We start from the raw sequence: 18,959 nt of genomic DNA, 5'->3' as shown, positions 1-18,959 counted from the left end.
GGAGTATAAAGTACAGATATTTGCTGATATATGTAGTGGAGTAAGAATGAAAGTAAAAAGTTAATAAACCTACTTAGAAAAAGTACAGATACATGAAAATATATAAACACTAAGTACCACCACTGACCTCTACTATGAGGTGCAACGCAGACAGAGTGAGTATTTACGGGTGGCACGTGAAGGCACCGTGAGCTCTCATATTTTAGGAGGGCTGATGTCACTTGAAAACTTCTCCCTCACTCCGGAGTCTCTGCGGCGGCTTCCCTCCTCTCCTCCTCCCGGTCAATCCTCCGTGTCTGTGTCGGAGCCCGGTACCGAACTCCTGGATCTGAATTCCGAACCACACACCAGCAGCAACTTCTCCTCCAGAGGCGGAGCAGGAGGACATTTTCCCCGCAGAAAGCCCGGGACCAGAGCCGCTCTGACTGAGGGCTCCGGCGGCTGAATCTTTTTACTTTTTTTAAAAACTACAACCAGAATTAAAAAAACTCAAAATGAACCGGAGCTTTAACAAGTCGCAGCCCCTGCGGAGCATGGACTGTAACGCGGTGGAAGTGAAGAGCAAGGTGAGTGTGGAGGAGGGAGGACGTGTGTAGACCTGAATGTAAACCTGAACATATAGAAAGAGTTCACATGGTCCCGTTAGTGACCAGGAGCTGCGGGAACCACTGTCCGCAGCCGTGCTCACGTTTTAGTGGGAAAACGGCCTTTTAGGAACCGGAACCTGAACGCACCACAATGTGGATCATTAGCACAGATTGTTTTCTTCAGACTTCCGAAGAAAAGATTCCACTGATTTGTCCTGCTGAGCAAACTGGTTAGACATAGTTCATGAACAAACCAGTTTTATCTCCTATATGTTACTATAAGAAGGTTTTATCTACTATATGTTACTATAAGAAGGTTTTATCTACTATATGTTACTATAAGAAGGTTTTTTATCTCCTATATGTGACTATAAGAAGGTTTTATCTCCTATGTGTTACTATAAGAAGGTTTTTATCTCCCATATGTTACTATAAGAAGGTTTTTATCTACTATATGTGACTATAACAAGGTTTTATCTCCTATGTGTTACTATAAGAAGGTTTTATCTCCTATATGTGACTATAATAAGGTTTTTATCTTGTATATGTTACTATAGGAAGGTTTTTATCTACTATGTGTTACTATAAGAAGGTTTTATCTACTTTAGATTCCAATAAAAAGGTTCTATCTAAGTTCAAATAAGACGGTTTTATCTTAATTTTGTGTTTGTATCAGTAGCTCAGACACTGTTTCATTGCCACATAGTTTAAGCCTTGCACTTTGTTATGTGTTATTTGTGACACACCGTGTAACAGCTGTACAAATCAACATAACCAGCCACTAACTCACTGCTTATTTACCAATTTCTGCCTCGTGCAACGCAGACCACAAACATACAAAATGTACAGACATCACATGATTCTTCTCAGACCTGATTAAAGTATAACACGTTAGAATCCCAGTAAGGGTCTTATGGTGTTTAGTCTGCAGGCTAAGAACAGGGATTTTGAATAGTTTGTTGTGTTGCTGGTGTTTGTGGGTACAAGGGAAATAAACACATCACACCGTCAAATCCTGACCGAGAAGTTCTTGTACCAACTTTTATTACACTACAGTGGTAAAATGATATTGCACTAATTATTAGTATTGCTTTATCTTCCACCCTGAATATCTTACATACGTGTGTCTGCACATACGTGAAAGTATGTTCCCCTGAGTCACAGGTTAAATGCCAAATTGAGTGTTGCAAGATGGTGATTCATTCCGTCCACAGGTCCTTTTCCCTTTGAGTTTTGGCTGCCTGGTTTCAGTGGAGTGGCGGGTCAGTGACCTGGAGGATACACAGATATACACACTGATGGTTGGTGAGAGGGCATCTGCTCCAGGATGATCTTAAATCCCACAGAATCATCATTTACATTTTTTTGGGTGTTTTGAGGCAGGGTCGGTTTCATGTTTGTTGCACAGAAACAGGAGTGGTCACTTTTACAGCTACCAGAGGTGGTTTGTGGGTGGGTCCGTCACGCTGGGAGTTGCGTGGTGAGAACGGGCAGGTTTAACAGCATCATCACCACTGCTGAGCTGACTCACTTGTCCTAGAACGTCACAAGTTTCCCTTTTTGGATCAGATACTGTATAACTCAACACTCTTTGTAACATTTTGTTCTGTTTTTTTCTGGTCCTGCTTGTTTTTGTTGTGAACTGGAGGCAGTTTAATCCTTGCTTCATTCACGGAGAAATCTGGTTGGTGAAATCAAGTTGAGAAGATTTGAAAAGAAGTGAGAATCCATTTAGTTACGTGGGCACTCGAGAATATTTGAATAAAATCTTATCTAGAAAGTAGCTCTACCAGTGTTTAGTCTCTGTAAAGCAACACTTTATCAGTTTGTTGTACTGATAAAAAAACTGTTTCAAATCTCATGTATTCTGATAGTTCAACTTTCCTTATGAACTTCAGTTGTTTCAGGTGATGGTCGATTTGAAGTTGTAACTTCGATCCAAACCACGCCAGCTGAAAAGAGAGATTGATCAATTGCTAATAAGAACATTAAAAGGCAATTATTTGATAATCTATTAATCCCTCGAGTCATTTTAAAGCAAAATATCTGGTTACAGCTTCTTAAGTGTAAATATTTCCTAATTATTTTGTCATCTATGATTCTTGATGGAATTTTGGGACTAGGATGAGATATTTTAAGACATTTTGACAACTATAGACCACATCATAGCTGTCAAAATGTATCTTTCATGGTCTATCAAGACTCCAGCTATCAACCTCAGTTATTAGCGTTTGTTAAGTCAGATTATTCCGACCTGTTTGTCTGGCGCATGTTACGTGTCTGGTGCTCACCGGTTCACGTTTGGTTTTCTCAGGGGAAACCGTTCCAGTGATAAGCTTATCAGGGATAACACCGGAGGTGTGTGGCTGTCTGTCCCAGAGCCTCGGCCAGGAGCTGGTTTCACTCACTTTAAGCTCTTATCAGAGACAGGGCGAGAGTGGAGGGAAGCTGAGGGGGCTGGGATTTCTTTTTCCTTCACTCCCTTTTTCCCTGATATAGATTTTTTTTTGCCAGATTTTCAAATACTTTTTTTGTTGGTTTACTTCTCAGATCCTGTGTATTATTTAAGTATTCATCATCTAAAAGCCCAGGAATGAGTTTGTGATGTCTTTCAGGCGCGTTGTCCCTGATATGCAAGGACAAAGCCAATACTGAAGTCAGTTATCTTCCATTTTTCTCCAGTGTGTCAGAGTGTAGCGTCTCCCCGGCATGTTTCAACCTGTTGACATCACTAGGCTCTGATTGGCCAGGACGCCCGGTCACATTTTATGATGATGTAGTTTTAGGTTTGGGTTTAGTTTTGGAGGCCATGATTAATCCATCCCCTGTTCAGACTTGCTCGCACCCTGGGGCCATGTTCTGCCCATGAAAACAGATTGTACCAACTGATCACCGCGTACAGTGGCAAGAAAAGAGAACGTTCAGATTCAGATTCAGAGCAACAGCCGAGTGAAGTGATAAAGCAGATTATTATTTGGTTAATCAGTTTTTGAAACGTGATAAAATGTACCATAAACTGTTAACGGTGGTCGAATCATGCCCAGGTTTCACTTTCTGAAACGTTAAGTACACTTGTTGAAAAAAGACAAACCAGTTTTTCTGCTTCTTCTTGTGCTGTCTTCGAACGTAGAGTTTTATAAGGTGGAATCTAGGTTGGTGCCACTCTTACATACATATGCCTCCATTGGCCTCAGTAACTCTGCCTGGCTTCCCCCTGGTCTCCTGACATGCCGCCCCCCCCCCTCTTAAAATGATGTGTCATCTTCTAATTACGGAGCTGCCGAATGTATCCCCTGCTCTTATTCTCCCCACAGAGGAAGTACTTTGGCATTGACATTCACACTGCTGCGTTATTGATTGAGAACAAATCATCGCTGCTACGGATACGCCTGGCGTCCACACAGCCACGGAGTTTTAGACCCAGAGAGATGTTTAGATGTTTAGAGATGTTTAGAAAAGATGACCTAGACACTCACAAGCACTTGCTGATTGGGTCTTTTCGCTAAGGTTCTGATCACATGACCCACTTCCAGAAGAAAACAACCGGCATTACCCTTGGCGACCAGTGTAGAACACAACATGGATGTATCAGTTACAAGCATTGCTGACCCTGTTGTCTTTGAGAAATGCCGAATTTAACTTGCACAACAATTGTTAGCAAGGTACATCTGCTTAGATGTGGGAGACGAGCTATTACTCGAGCAATCTGCGACAATTCCTGTGTCCAGTGGGATGCGCTTGCCTTCCTGTTTACACTGGCATGCGCATGCCCAGCGTACATGAGAGGTCAGGTGATTTTCAGGCCTGTTGGCTTGTGTGGACAGATTGATTGAAACGAAAACAAAATATGGATACATGCTAGGTCTGGCTTCCCCATGCCCCCCTCTTAAATTTTTGTGTCATCTTCTGATTACGGAGCTGCTGAATGTATCCCCCGCTCTTCTTCTCACCACACAGGAAGTAAACTCTCCCTTCTGCTACTCTGTCAGCATTTTTCACTCCCTCTCTTTTCCCCTCCCTCCCTCACATCCTCTCTTCTCCTCTGCCGTCAGCGTCCCCCCGCTCTGAGCCGATGATTACAGTAACAAGCAGCACCTCAGTCTACAAATTACCGCTGTGATTCCGACTCCGGTGCTACAGCAATTGTGTGTTTGTGCGGTTTCATTGAGCTGCGCTTTTGTGCCTCGATCGTATATCTCTCTCTCCTTCCCTCCCTCTCTCACGTCCATGCTTGTCTATGACTCACACCATGACCCCGCTGTGACCCTCAGCCGCGCTCTCATTGGTGGTTCGGTGACCTAGCCGGGAAAAGCTGTGGCTCAATTGTTAAAAGTCTGGGCTCTTGTGTGCGTAAATGACTGGTGGGAGGAAGAGCTGCCCAGCCACTGTCATTTGTATGTGCTGAGACAGCTTACTCATCTACCTGTATTGTTCCATTGTACAGCAACATAATTGTCCCGCTGCTCAAAGCTACAAATGACGTGCGGCTGTAATTTGTTTTTGCACTGATATGATCTTGATGTGCAGTCAGTGTAACACAAAGCTTGGGGTTGGATCCACCCAGATGCTGATGCATCTCATCTTGGGATCAGTTCGTGGATGATGGACAGTTAAACTACAGTCACACTCAGCTTTCAGACATATGTGGAAATACTAGTTTGTGATTGACCCGGTGGTAGTTGAACCTGTGATGGGACAAACATAAATTGAATCAACATTTAGCTGAAAAATTATGATTTCACCCATGGGAGCCATCAACAAAGTAGTGCATTTGTGTTTTTACACTGACTCATTCACTGAGTGCTGTTCAACAACATTGTTAAGAATTTGTAATGTCATGCAATTTCAGATAAGCGATAATATCTCAGCAACGACCCAAAAAACAAAGACCAAACTTTTCTGGAGGTCCAATTTTGAAATATAGTGTTTTTTTTGCCATTAAAATTGTTATAGTCAATCATATAATGCTGTTATTTTTTTTTTATAAGACCAAATCAGCATGGAAAATTAGATCTGTGATGGTGCGGCCCAAAAGTGTGATGATTTGTCATGGAAATACACACTTATCCACTTTCTTGGATAAGATTGATACAACTCATGTCTGTAAACTAAATACGAAACAAATGCTGCATCCATTCATACAATGTTTGCAGAATGAGAGGAAGAAGAAGAAGAAAACACCCCTTATTCTGTACTGGGAGTGTTCACATATTGTTTGAAGGCGGTTAGCCGTATGCTAACCTTGTATTCGCCCCAGATAAACAACCTAAAATAGCTGCTTTTGTTGGGTTGGATATTTTTAGCAGTTTGTTACTAAGTGAAACCAGATACAAACGGTGTGTAATGTAGCTCTTTTAAAATTAGCTGAACCAATTGTATTAGTGTCAAAATTATTTTGATACGTTTCAATGATGGTGCATTTGCTGCCATTCTGCAACAGTTTTATTATTGACATGTCTGTAGTTCTTACTAAGTTTAAGACATTGTTTGTGTCATGATATCTCTGACCCTGTCTTTAAGCTAAGTCTGAGTGTAATGCATCTTGCTTTGTTGCTCACCAACTACTTCCCCTGTGCTGTTTTCTACATAAGGTCATGGCCACAATTGTGACAGAGCTCAGAGGATTTCCACCCTGTTCTTTTTATGTATGCCAGTCAGATGGTTCAGATAAATGCATGTTGGACATCCTCGCTTCCTTTTCCTGTTTGGCCGTCGCACTGGCTGTCCCTTTTTTTTAATGTGCTTTGTCTTTTGATCTTTTTTTCCACTCAGTATGGGGCAGAGTTCCGCCGCTTCTCTGTTGACCGGGTCAAGCCCGGCAAGTTTGAGGAGTTCTACAAACTTATTCTGCACATTCACCGCATCGCCAACATGGAGGTGATGATCGGCTACGCTGACATCCACGGAGACCTGCTGCCGATCAACAACGACGACAACTTCTGCAAGGCGGTGTCGACGGCTCACCCGCTGCTCAGGCTCTTCATACAGAGACAAGGTAGGTTGTTTGAAAAATGGCTTCCTTTGGCTTTTTCTTTATTGCCCAGCAGAAATCAAGCTTACTGAGTAAAATATAGGATTTTCCTCAGAATCCTCTTAAAACTCATTGTGATCTTAAATAAACACTGGATGGCTTCTTGTTTTCAAATATCCTGCGACTAGTAAACCTTTGAAACAATCATCTATTGAATTAACTGCGTCTTGGGCTGCAGTTATTGTGCTGACTCGAATTAAGTTTCCCCGCAGAATATTTCCTCATCCAATTATGTCGGCCTTCCCGCTATGGGAATTTGAGGCCTTTTTGTTTACTTCGTGTGTGTGTGTGTGTGTGTGTGTGTGTGTGTGTGTGTGTGTGTGTGTGTGTGTGTGTGTGTGTGTGTGTGTGTGTGTGTGTGTGTGTGTGTGTGTGTGTGTGTGTGTGTGTGTGTGTGTGTGTGTGTGTGTGTGTGTGTGTGTGTGTGTGTGTGTTTCCTGCCCTCTTATTGGCTGAATCCGTCTCAGTCTGTGTCTGTCTGCCTGGCCTAAGTCCTGCGTCTTATCCAGAGGAAGGGCTCGCTGCAGGCAGATGAACACACACACACACACACACACAGAAATATACACACGCAAGCGCACACACAAGTCGGTGCCACGGCAGACCCATAGAAATCAGGTCATTGAGCAAAGCCTGTATCCCGGCATACCAGACATTACAGTGAGACAAAAGATCTGTATGAAAGGAGAGACTCCTCACTGAGCTCCCTCCGTTTGTGTGTGTTTGTGTGTGTGTATTTGTTCAGAGACAACACCACGGTACGCTGCATGGCAATCGAGTCCCCAGTCCCTCTCTGTCTCTCCATCTCTCCCACATTGATCCCAGCTCTGGAGTGGGCCTTGACTGCCTGCCAGCCAGCCAGCGAGCATACAAATGAATCTATCGCCATTCACTTCTATTCATACCCTCAATCCTTCGTGGAATGTCCTTGCTCGGTCGTGTAATGAACATGTACACTCCAGGGTATTGTTTAAATTGTCTTGCGGCAGGTTCGGATACAAAAGCGAGCCATGGAGAGGTGAATTATCTTGTCGCAGATTTCTTGCAAGCAATAAGATTTGAATATTCAAGAAGGGGCCCCACCAGGCGTCTGTAATGTGCGATTCGTTGTCCTACGAGAGTTTGTATGGCTGAAGATGAAGTAACTCATTGTTTGTTGATGATAAGTTCTGATTAATTAACACGATTTTTTGGATAGTGTAGCTGTTTTTACACAAATTTACAGATCATCTATTAGTGCAACACAGGCCTGTCAGAGTCTCTTATAGATTTTTTTATGCATTAAAGACTACTTGTCTACTGCTTTTCAAGATCTTAACCCTCTCCCCCAACTCTAAGTTATTTTTAAGCAGCGTAGGTTTGACATTTTACTCTTTACTTACGGTTCTTCGCATAGCATCCCCTCGGAAAATGTTGAGCATTGGACTAAGCCTCCAAGAACAAGTCTTGTTATGATTTTACTTTGCAGACGACACCGCACTAATGAAATTGCTGCTTGAAATAGAAATTCTACTAAACCTCCCCAGTTGTACAACTGTCACTAATGTTTTTAACTAGCAAGACTTGTAGATAATGTCCTAGCAGCTCAAACAACCCATTACGACATCCGTCTCTTTTCTGTCTAGTCATACTAGACATCATTAACATCCACATAGGGAATCTCTGTTTGACATGTGGTGTATAACAAGCATATGTTTGTCATGTTCTCTTAAATCCCATTCTCACTTTCTGCCTTGCTTCAAAATCCCATTAAACACTGGAGAGGGATGGAGTGATCCTTGTTGGAGGACAGATTAGGTGGGACTAAGGGACTTATTTTGTGCTGTTGTGGTCTAAACACAGCGCTGACATGGTGATGTGGTTCAGGGGAATGTGCACTGTTGTGACTGATGCTGCAGCAGTATGAGCATCTTAAGCCTCACTGCTGTCTATTGTTAGGAGCTAGACAAAGAGGTGTGTGTGTGTGTGTGTGGGGATGACAGTGGGAGTACCTCACGTCTCAGAAGAGCTCTCCCTGCACCGCGTGGTACATGTAGGAGAAAGTGCTTGTGTGTGTGATAATGTCTGTATCAGTCAGTACCAGCCTGTTAGCACAGGTCATCAGTGAGCGAGCAGACCACCCCGGATAAAAAGAAAAGGCTTCACACACACATTTAAAGACACTGTGACTCACGCCTCAGTCTGAGGACCTCAAACTGGTCTGGACTGGCCTTTCATATGGATATGTGTGCAAGAAAGGGAAAAAACACATTTAATTGGACGGCTCCCATTACAACTCGGCCAACAAAGTTTTTACGTCTCCTTCTATCTGTGGTTGGAGGCAAGGAAATCAAAAGATCTCGAATGGACAAAGAAGTTTCAGTGTCGGCCGCTGCATGGAACAAAATGTTCAAAACTCCCAAGTTTATGGATACATTGTTGAAGATAGATCTTTTTAAAGCCTCTCGGTAGAGTTAAAGATACAAAACAAAGAGAGGGGAAAGGAGGGGTCTCAAGGTCGAACAGGAGTGGGGTAAAGTTCAAGAGGGAGGCAGAAAAAGTAGTGGTGCCTAAAAGGTGTGCTCCCTTATCTCTACTGGGTCCGATGGCTTATACCTTTCAAGTTTTTGCAGTTAATTTCTCAGTAATATAGCATCTCTTCTCTATCCTTGTGTGTGTGTGTGTGTGTGTGTGTGTGTGTGTGTGTGTGTGTGTGTGTGTGTGTGTGTGTGTGTGTGTGTGTGTGTGTGTGTGTGTGTGTGTGTGTGTGTGTGTGTGTGTGTGTGTGTGTGTGTGTGTGTGTGTGTGTGTGTGTGTGTGCTCAAAGAGTATCATGACATGTGTGTCTCTTTTATCTACCCGACACCCACCTTCCGGGTTTTTGTGTCCATTGTTGGTTAGATCCCTTGCGCACGTGCAGCATTTGTGTGGCGACACAATGATGACACCTGATGTCACCCCCTGTGGGCGAAGCTGGCAGGTTGTTTAATGGTGACCTTCACCTGCAGAATAGAGGTTTTAAACTCTGTGGTTTATTCCCATACACAACAGCCTCACAGCACTTATGATCACACACACGACTCTTTAGTCAGAGCAAAGGGAAGTTGAAGTAGAGCAGCTGTGTTGTTTTTTATGTTGAACCAGGAAATTCACTGACATTTTTGAAACTGTTGGTTTTGATCTTACCGCAACAATGTCTGTGTCCTTTCGGAATGTGTTGCTCCTTGTCTTTTTGTTATTCCTGGTTGTGTCTGTACACAATCATATTCAGGGGTAATTTTACTACTTGATAAGAAATTGTTTGCTATCATTAAACTTATAACATTCAATTTAAGAATGCATTTTGCTCACAGACATGAAAGTTGCCAGGTCTAGATAACTGAATTAGAGGCAGCGGTTTAATTGACGGACAAATCTTCTTAAAGTTTATAATTTAATAGAGCTGGAGTATTTTACTCCATTAGTGGTTCACTTCATTAGATTGGAAACTGTCTGTTCAAGAACAGGAATCGTCATTTATCTAGATGTGCCAACAGTGGAAGGAATCCTTTCTCTCTTAAATAAATTACATAATAACTTGAGCTATAAACACCCGTGTGTCTCTAAATAGAGAGAAAACATATCTTCACTGAGTCACTGAGCTGTGCAGGAATCAACATGTACAAAGTGTGAAAATAACAATGTTGTTTTTAGCAAGAGCCTGCTGCCTAAATAACATTAGGGAACGACACGTGCGGCATATGTCTTTGTATGCATGTCAGTACTTGTCTGTACTTTTTATATTACAGGGCAGGGCAAAAAGTTGAAAGGAAGATTTTTGTTGCATTACTTCCACTGTTTCAAAACCTTCCACCTCTCAGTCTGGAGCGGCACTCCAAAAACTAAGAAATGGATCGTCACTGCCAGAAAACTGTGGATTGCTCTCTTCACTGTCCCAAGTGAAGAACTTTAAGGACCTCAGAGCCTTGTTGTTGGAGCAGGACATGTGTTGGTGCAGCATAAGCAGTTGTCGATTTCCTAGTCAATCTACGTTCCAACCCTCACCTGTGGTCATGAACTCTGGGTACTGACCAAAACAATGAGACCGCCAAGACAAGAGGCTGAAATGAGGTTGGTTGGACCCAGCCTTGGAGATAGGATGAGAGGTTCACACATCCAAAGGGAGCTCAGAGTAGAACCGCTGCTCCTTCAAGTCGAATGGGGCCACTTATCAAGATGCCAGCTGGGCACTTTCCATACGAGTTTCACTGGGCTCACCCAAGTAGGTGAAGGCACAGGGGTAGACCCAGAACTCACCGAAGGGACTACATGTCCCATCTGGCCTGGGAACACCATGGGATCCAGGAAGAGGTGGAGAGCTTGGCCAGGGAGAGGGATGTCATGGGACACCGTGCTAAGCCGGTTGTCTCTGCAACCCAATTTTTGATAAGCCGAAGCTGGTTGGATGGTCGGACCATAGCTGGTGGGTTAGGGTTTTGCATGAATGAAAATAACATAAAAAAAGACCATTCTTAGGATCAGATAAAAGCCAGTTCTTTACAATACCTCTGTGAGCCATTCTGTATTCATATGTCAAAAACTGGTGAAATCATTCAGAAGGGGGGGAGGGTAGTCACTGAACAGAGGGAAGTTTGGTCCTGGGACACTTCAACATTTCTCACACAATCAGGTGGGGGAGGGGTGAGCAAGAACTGTGGCGCATCAAAAGATTTGTGGTGAAAGAGGAGTTGGTGGAGCAGCTCTATGTGCGGAGGTGGACTCCTGGCCTGGGATTGTAGTTTGTTTAGCCATGTGTGGTCAGCTGATGATAGACTGCAATATCTATATCTCCATCAGGACGTTAGTTGGCGATAAGACCTGCTGTGACCGACTGAGCCGACTGAATCTACTACTCTGAAATTGTGTCAAAGGTTTATGGTGCGTTTATCTAGGAAAACTACTGTGAGAACGAAGGCTCTTGTGCAAACTAATGCAAATTCCCTGATAGTAGTAAAAACATTAGATAAAATATATCTTATCTGCTTCCCTGAATCTATTGTTTTGGACGAACATGGCCTGTGAATGCTGGCAAACTTTGCATATCCAAGCATGTCTTCTAATATCCCACACTACAGCAGTGATCTTGATGATAATGTTTAATGATCGTCCGTGTACACTTAAAGACAATCAGGGGTTCAAATAAGGACATGTGTGTTTGAATTTCATTAAAACTTTACCTGTAATTACATAAATGGTCGACACGAACAGGTCTTCATCCAAGTGAAACACTGGCCTGTTTTCGCAGCGCAGTTTTTTGGGGAAAAGTTGAGTTATTTTTGTAGACAGTGCCAGTGGCCTGCTCGCAGACTAAACTTTCAACAAAAAGAAGAGACCCCTGTTTGGCAAAGGGCTAAAAGTTTAAATAAATAGAGGAGGGCCAAGGTCGAGTCTGTGCGGCTTCATATCGAGCTTGCTGAGTGCTGGGGTTTTTTTGCAGCCTAGGCACAACCAGACTGCTCGCCACACCTGTGAAAACTCCAGGACCAGATATCAGCAGCAGCCAAACTAAAGAGAGATGTGGCACAGCAGAGAAAATACAAAATAAAAAACAGCAAAATGTAACAGCAGCAACACCAGTGAAAGCTTAAAAGTGCAGAAGTCCAGACCAGTGCTGTTTCTCAACAACTTGGATCACACAGTTGCTTAGAGATCAAAGAAATGTATCATTCTATTTCCATGGCTGCCTTCACTGTCTGCACTGAACTACTTTCCACACTTGGCTCTCCTGCTTTTTTTCTTCTTGCTTCAGTTAAATCATAAGTGTGTTGTTAACAGAGCAAAGCTTGTCGGGGCTGTGAACAGAGAGGTGTTATTTATCCTGAAAACTATTTAGGGAGTACAGCAGTAAAATAAATGCTGCGTGGTGGAATTAATAGATTTAGGACATTTTTACACCATGAACGGTTTCGAGCCACGGTTCAAGTCTTTGTTACACTGTTTACATTTGATCCTGAGAGTTTAGACTAAAATGTAATTACACTCTAGAAGAGTCTTCTATCTTTGTAGAAGAAGCTGTTTTTGGGGCTGTGTGGTTTGGATAGAGATGTCGGGGAACATGGCTTGACCTTACCCAGACCTGACCTGACCTGACCTCCCCTCCCCATCTATGGAGTCACTCCGGCTAGAAGCAGCAGCTCTGGTCCACCATCAGCCCCCCCACTCAACCTACTTACAAGTTTTCTCTGGAGTTTTGCATGGAATGTGGTTCTTAATGATTCTGTCTGTTGTTTAATGTTAAAATTAGAAACAGCCAGACAGTTGTAAAAGAGATAAAATAGGGCGGAGGGGAGAAATGGTTTGCCATCTGTGAAGCAGAAACTCTCCTGCCACGGCCAAATGCCTGAAACGTTACAGTCCAAATTGTAACTGAGGACATTTAGTGAGCTTTGTTTGTCTGGTTTTATGGTTTTGCCGAACTTCATTCACCTTCATTTTCATAAAATCTTATTTCCTCTCTTAAAAGAATACAATTACAAGCAGACCTCTGGTTCTTTTAGTTCAACTTTTGTGTTTTACTTCTGAATCCATATTAACTCTGGAACATTGAGTTTCCCAGAATTTTTACATTTCTTATCATATTCAGAATCCAGAGGGGACAAATTGTTTTTACTGTGTCGCAACTACAAAGACTGAAAGTGTTTCCATATAGAAGCATAAAGCCGCCATTGTGCATTTTAGACCCATAGGTCTCTGATGTGTTCTTCTCTCTGGATGAATCCTGTCAGCACATCTGGCCACTCTCACACCACAGGGCTTCTGAGAACACGTGGAGGTGTGTGTGTCTGTGTGTGTGTGTGTGTGTGTACTTATGTCCACATGCCTTGTTCACTGGATGGGAGGATCGTGCAGCAGATGTGTCAACATGCCAGTGCTCAGTCATGGTAGCTGTAGCTGAAAGCTGTGACCCCACTGATCCATGTCGAAAATAAAAAGAGCCACTTCAGTAATTAGCATTGGCTCTTTATCCCAACCAAATCTCACAAAGCTGATTTAGTCCTCACACACTGGATTATAATAGATCACTTGATTGGTATAGATAAATCTGAATGCCATTTTGCAGCTGTTTATGTTTTGTCTCGGCTCACTTGCATTCTAGATGCTGTTTGGTGGATTAATAACTTGCAGTCCAGCTACACGGCCAATTACCGTTGACCATATTCACACGGCAGCCTTTCCTTTGACGTGACGCTCAGAGCAGATGTTGAGAATAATGTTGCCCTGCTGTGATCCAGGTGTCATGTCATGTAAACATCAGGAATCTGACATTTTTATCATGTCACAAGAAATTGGGGGTGGAAATCTGGAGGGACATTGGACCATGTGTCAAGATAAAAGAACATATTTTATAGCTAAACATCCAACAGCCAACATTAGTATTCAACCGCCTACTAGCCAACATTAGGATACTAGCACATAACACGAGGAGGAAGTTGTTCTGATTCTGAAATATCAATGCACCTCATGGACACGCTAAGTAAAGTGCCCCTGAATCAAACGTTCAAGGTAAAATGTTCGATCCAATGCTAAAGTGCTTGCGGCTAACTTTTCTGTTGGATGTAAACTGTATGAACACAGAAATATGTTCCAGTGAGCATAATATCACATAACATCACTGACTTAGCCGGATGATTTGTGAGGTCGGGTGAAAATATACCACACCAACAGTTAACGTTACAAGGTTGATTACATCCAGTCTAACATTATTCTGTTAATAACAGTGTTTGAGCTGTGACGTCAGAGGAATAGAGTCGCCATGTTCAAATTGTGAATTTTGGAAAGAAACTACGCTTTTCCTCACACCAGCAGATCTTACTGCTTTGCTGTAGTGTGCTTGCGTAATTCTCTTCACTGACCATCAGTTATTTAGAGTGAGTTTGAGTGTAGCCTGTTATTCCGAGGCCTCCTTTATCTACCTTTTGTGCTTGGCTCCAAAGAGCCGCCTGAGGCCGTGCAACGATGGAGCTGGTTTAGTGAAATAGCTCGCTGTGATACAACCGGGCTTACACGCTACCTGCTGCTCCTCGAAAGGAGACAGCACCTGTTTTTTAAAACCCATCTCCGTCCCCTTTTTTTTGGTGCTTTTGTTGTCTTTATTTCATCTCCACCCGTCTGTGCTCTCCCTTTTCCTGTAGACTGCATTGAAAGTGCACAATTCCCTACAACCTCTACATCTGATCACCTCAGTCTGCATTCAGGAATGTTGTTTTAGGTAGCTGCTCACTCTTTTGGCTTCAGAGCTCACGCATTGCTCAGTCGTCAGGGGGCGAGGAAGAGAAAACCACGGCAGACAGTGGGGAGTCGGCCTGACGGTAAGGAAGACAGACAGGCACGGAGAAGGAAGAAAAGAAAGGGGGGGATGAGTGGGCAGGTTGAGTCCACCATCCAGTGGTCTTGCTGTTATCCTCCTGTTGCAATCTGAGCCCACGGAAATCGGGGAAGCAAGAGGGGAAGCCCGTGCAAGCAGAGGTGCCACAAGCCAAATGTCATGTACAGTGAGAGACAAAAAGCCTTTTATTAGAGCTTTGACAACGCATCTGGGTTACATTCAGGGGGCAGCACCATGGGAAAATGCGTCGCCTTTGAAAATGCCTCATCTCAGGCCAGTGAGGTGTTTAAGGGCTAGTGAGTGTAGGAAATCTGTGCCCGTTTTTATCAGGAAAGGTTTCTGTGCCATAAAACCTTTTTTTAAAGGTGCTGTGTGTGGGCTTCTCAATAAAACCTGCGTGTGGCCCTTTTCTCTGCTTGTCTTCAGACAATGCCAGCCGTAGTTAACGTGTGATGAGATGCCAGGAGCAGGACAGAGCAGCAGCAGCAGCCCTGTCCGGCGGGGAGCTGCCTCTGACTGCGAAGACACACTGCAGACCAACTTGGTTGATGCCATAAATCATGTCAGCCGGCACAAAAAGGGGCGAAACTTGTGCATGAGTGCCCACGAGTCTACACCCATGCAGCCAGATACAAGCGCACACACGCACACTCTGTTCCTTTGCATCCACTTTGTACTTGTGTGTTTGTGCACTGCAGTCTTCTGCTTTAACCGTAACAAAGCGCATCATTGCAGAGGATGCACACACAATTGCTGCAAACACATGCGTCGTATGTGTCAAAAATCACAGCTGACGCACATTTTCAGTCCTCTGTGTTCTTGAGGCCTAGGAGAGGAGGTCCTGTGTTTTTAATTAAACCTTTGAGGGCTGTTGTGTTTGGCAAAACTACATTGGTGTTTGTGTTTCCTAAGTCCCTGCCTTCATTTTGGTTTACGACCCCACTTTGAACTGAGCAGCCGCTCCCCCACAATGAAGTTTCCAGACATGGCGGGACAGGAGTGTCTGTGTCGTGGGACTTCGCCGCTCTGTTTGTCACTGTTGAGGAGCATTTTATAGATCTCTATTTTTGTATTTTTTAAATCCTACTTCACCAATGTCTCCTTGGTGGGATTAGATGATCACAAATTGTCAAAAAAGTAGAAAATACATCCCTCTAACAAAACTGCCAAAAAGATTTCTCCATGTGTTTGATGTGCAAATTTCCTGAGGGGAGATTTTCAGGTCTTCATATTGGTAAAAAAAAAATGAACAACAAACACATCTGCTCTCAATTCAGAAATGCCTCAGAATCTTGACATAACTTTTTGTTATGACTGCTCAGATTCGCAAAAAAAACCTCGGCGGCTGAAACTGACCTCACGCTGCATCTCAATGGGCCCAGGCTTTGGAAATTGTATGCTGGTTGTGATGAATATAGCCAGTCCTTCAGGGACAAACAAACAACTTCCTCAGCCTCCAGCAGCAGCAGCTCTGCAGCCACTCCTCAGCAGCGAGAACCTTCAAAGACAGAAAAACAAGTTTGAAATACTTCAGGGCCTTTATTTCTTTCTGCTGCTTTATGGCTGGAAATTGGAACGAGATCCTGTGACATGTGCGACCCAGACTTTCCAACTGTGTGTGTAGGTTTTGGTCCCTGTGTGTTTTGTTTGTACACTGTCACAAAAATAAGTAGCAGGGCTTGTTGGACTCCTGTTTTAACTTCGTAGGACAGCTGTTTATCAACACAATAGAATTGCATCTTATTTTGGAACCTTTCTATTGCATTTCACATTTGATTCCTATAGAAAATTAATATTGACATATTGACAAAAAAAAAGTATTTTTTTTTTTATTATTTGTATAATCTTGCTGAGATATAGATACGAATTGATACCACACTTATAATACATGGCTATAGCATGACAAACTAGCGTCTCGTTTTTTGTGCACATTGAACAAATGAGAGCCGTAGCGGTGCTGGTAGGTGGATTTCTGTTTTCCTCTTGTTTCCAGTCTTTATGCTAAGCTAAAGTGTAGCCTTGGATACTAGCGTCTCATTTTGCCCAAAGGTGACTTTCCCAAACTTTGAGTTATTCCTTTTAAAGTAATCGTAGAGCAACGGCGTGAGTTTTGATTCTCCATTTTTCTTGCTTGAGAAATATCTAATATCACCGGTTTATGGTTAATAACAGTTGAGGGATGGTTTTCCTTTAGCCAAGACTATAGTCCAGACAATGCTGAGACTGGTTGAATAAGGGAATGCAGTGGAAAATTCCCAGGCCAAGTTTAGAACCGAGCCATGAGCAAAGTGAGGGGAAGAGGGTGTAGATTTGGGGTTAGAGGGAGCGCAGAGAATGGACGCTGGGTGGGTGTTAGTGGGTTTTTGAGGGAGGAGTCGCTGGTTTGTGCAGAGAAGGAATCGCCGTGAGACTGCTCACTGCAGTTCCTATTTAATTACAGCTGTACTTGAAGGACAAGGCCAGGCATGCTCTGCCCGAGCATCTGAAAACACACTAATTCATATATGCTAATGTGGTGAACAAGTTTGAGCAAAGGATTTGTGTCCACTGAGGAAATCCAAGTTTTCCGCACTTCCTCAAAGCAAACAGGGTTTCTTAAAATGAGAGTAACATCAGATAAAAATACCGGATGTTGTTTCAATCTGGTTTTAACAATTTTTTGGGGGTTATTGTCCAACTCCACCAGAGATGAGTTACAGTTTAATGTTTGTTTTTATTGAAAAAATGTAAGATCTCTTTCTCTCCTGATTACATTTTTTTAAACTTTGGATCGCTCCAGTTGAATTGTTATCTGCCAAACAACTGGCACCACATCTGCCTCCTGCTTCTCCGACCTCAGAAACAACATGTAGCTTTCTGGCGTAAGCAAGTCGAACCATGAGAGCGAGCTAGCACACCATCAACCTTGCCTCTGCAAAGGGTTATTTTTGGAGTCCATAATTACAAAGGAGGGACTGACTTTGCTTCTCGGCGGCTCATCTGCAGCGAACACACTCACCACTGGCAAGGTTGGCTTTAGAGCCACCCAGCTCACTTTGTGTTAGCTGTGTCTCGGCTACAAAAACAAGCTCATGCAAACGGTTGTTAGCTCACCTAAAGTTTAGTTAGTGCATTTTTAAATATATCATTCCTTTTAATTTTGTTATATTACTAAATTTAATGTAAGGCACTGAACTTCCCAGGTTCCTTTTGAAATGAGTCTGATGTGCATAGTCCTGCTGCTGCACATGGGTCATATGCTATAAATCTGTACATAGCACACAAACACGCCCTGTGTCCCCTGAAACCAATCAGATGTATTCGACCCCATGTGAAGTCATTTATTTTCCCCCATTTGAAGTTCACTCTCCCTGAGGCGGGAACCATCCAGAACTAAATCCACTTAACATAAAAGCCTGTGCAAACATGGCTGATGTAGGCTGTGTACAAGTTTACTATTAACTCTTGACTGTGTCCTTCGGTCTGTATGAACAGACAATATGAGTCCAATAACCCTATTTAATTGTGTATTTCTTGGATTTTGGTCATTGGAGCCTCTGGATCCCTACACTGAATAGGTAAACTTGCTTACCAAAATTGGTAATACACAAATTAACAAAATTGGTTCAAGTTAGTCCTTTAGTTTAGTTGTTGGTTTGTTTGTAACCAAGATTGAAAGGATTACTACGAAACTTGGCGGAAGGATGTGATATGGATCGGCAAAGACCACATTAAATTGGGCTTGGCTGGTGGTGTGGTTGGGGGTGGATCCAGGAATTATTTTCACTTCGAGGCATTTTTCAACATTTTCCTTGATTTCTCAGAATAATTTTTGGATTTTGATGAAAAATGCCAGGCATATTTTAGGGGATTAATATTTGTGTGTGCAATTTGGTGCTTATCCAAAGAGAAACCAAGATCTAGTGAATTTAAATGTGGTTTCATAAAGGGACTACTGAGTGCTATTCTAGTTCATGCATGTTAACAATTTCATTCCTTTTTTAGTCGATAAATAATT

The 18,959-nt window shown here is 42.9% G+C and overlaps 1 protein-coding gene across 1 annotated transcript in view; it reads left to right on the top strand.

The window, feature by feature from the left end:
* Positions 1–203: 203 nt before the first annotated feature.
* Positions 204–18,959, top strand: part of pard6gb (par-6 family cell polarity regulator gamma b) — a 34,396-nt gene continuing 15,640 nt past the window's right edge. Inside the window, exons 1-2 of the mRNA XM_034599973.1 lie at positions 204–566; positions 6,360–6,582. Of these exons, the coding sequence (XP_034455864.1) occupies positions 495–566; positions 6,360–6,582 (295 nt within the window). The 5' untranslated portion in view covers positions 204–494. The remainder of the gene's footprint in view (positions 567–6,359; positions 6,583–18,959) is intronic.

This window comes from Hippoglossus hippoglossus, chromosome 11, assembly GCF_009819705.1.
Source record: "Hippoglossus hippoglossus isolate fHipHip1 chromosome 11, fHipHip1.pri, whole genome shotgun sequence".
In the NCBI taxonomy this organism is placed as follows: Eukaryota; Metazoa; Chordata; class Actinopteri; order Pleuronectiformes; family Pleuronectidae; genus Hippoglossus; species Hippoglossus hippoglossus.
This window is presented reverse-complemented; position numbering and strand designations above follow the sequence as displayed.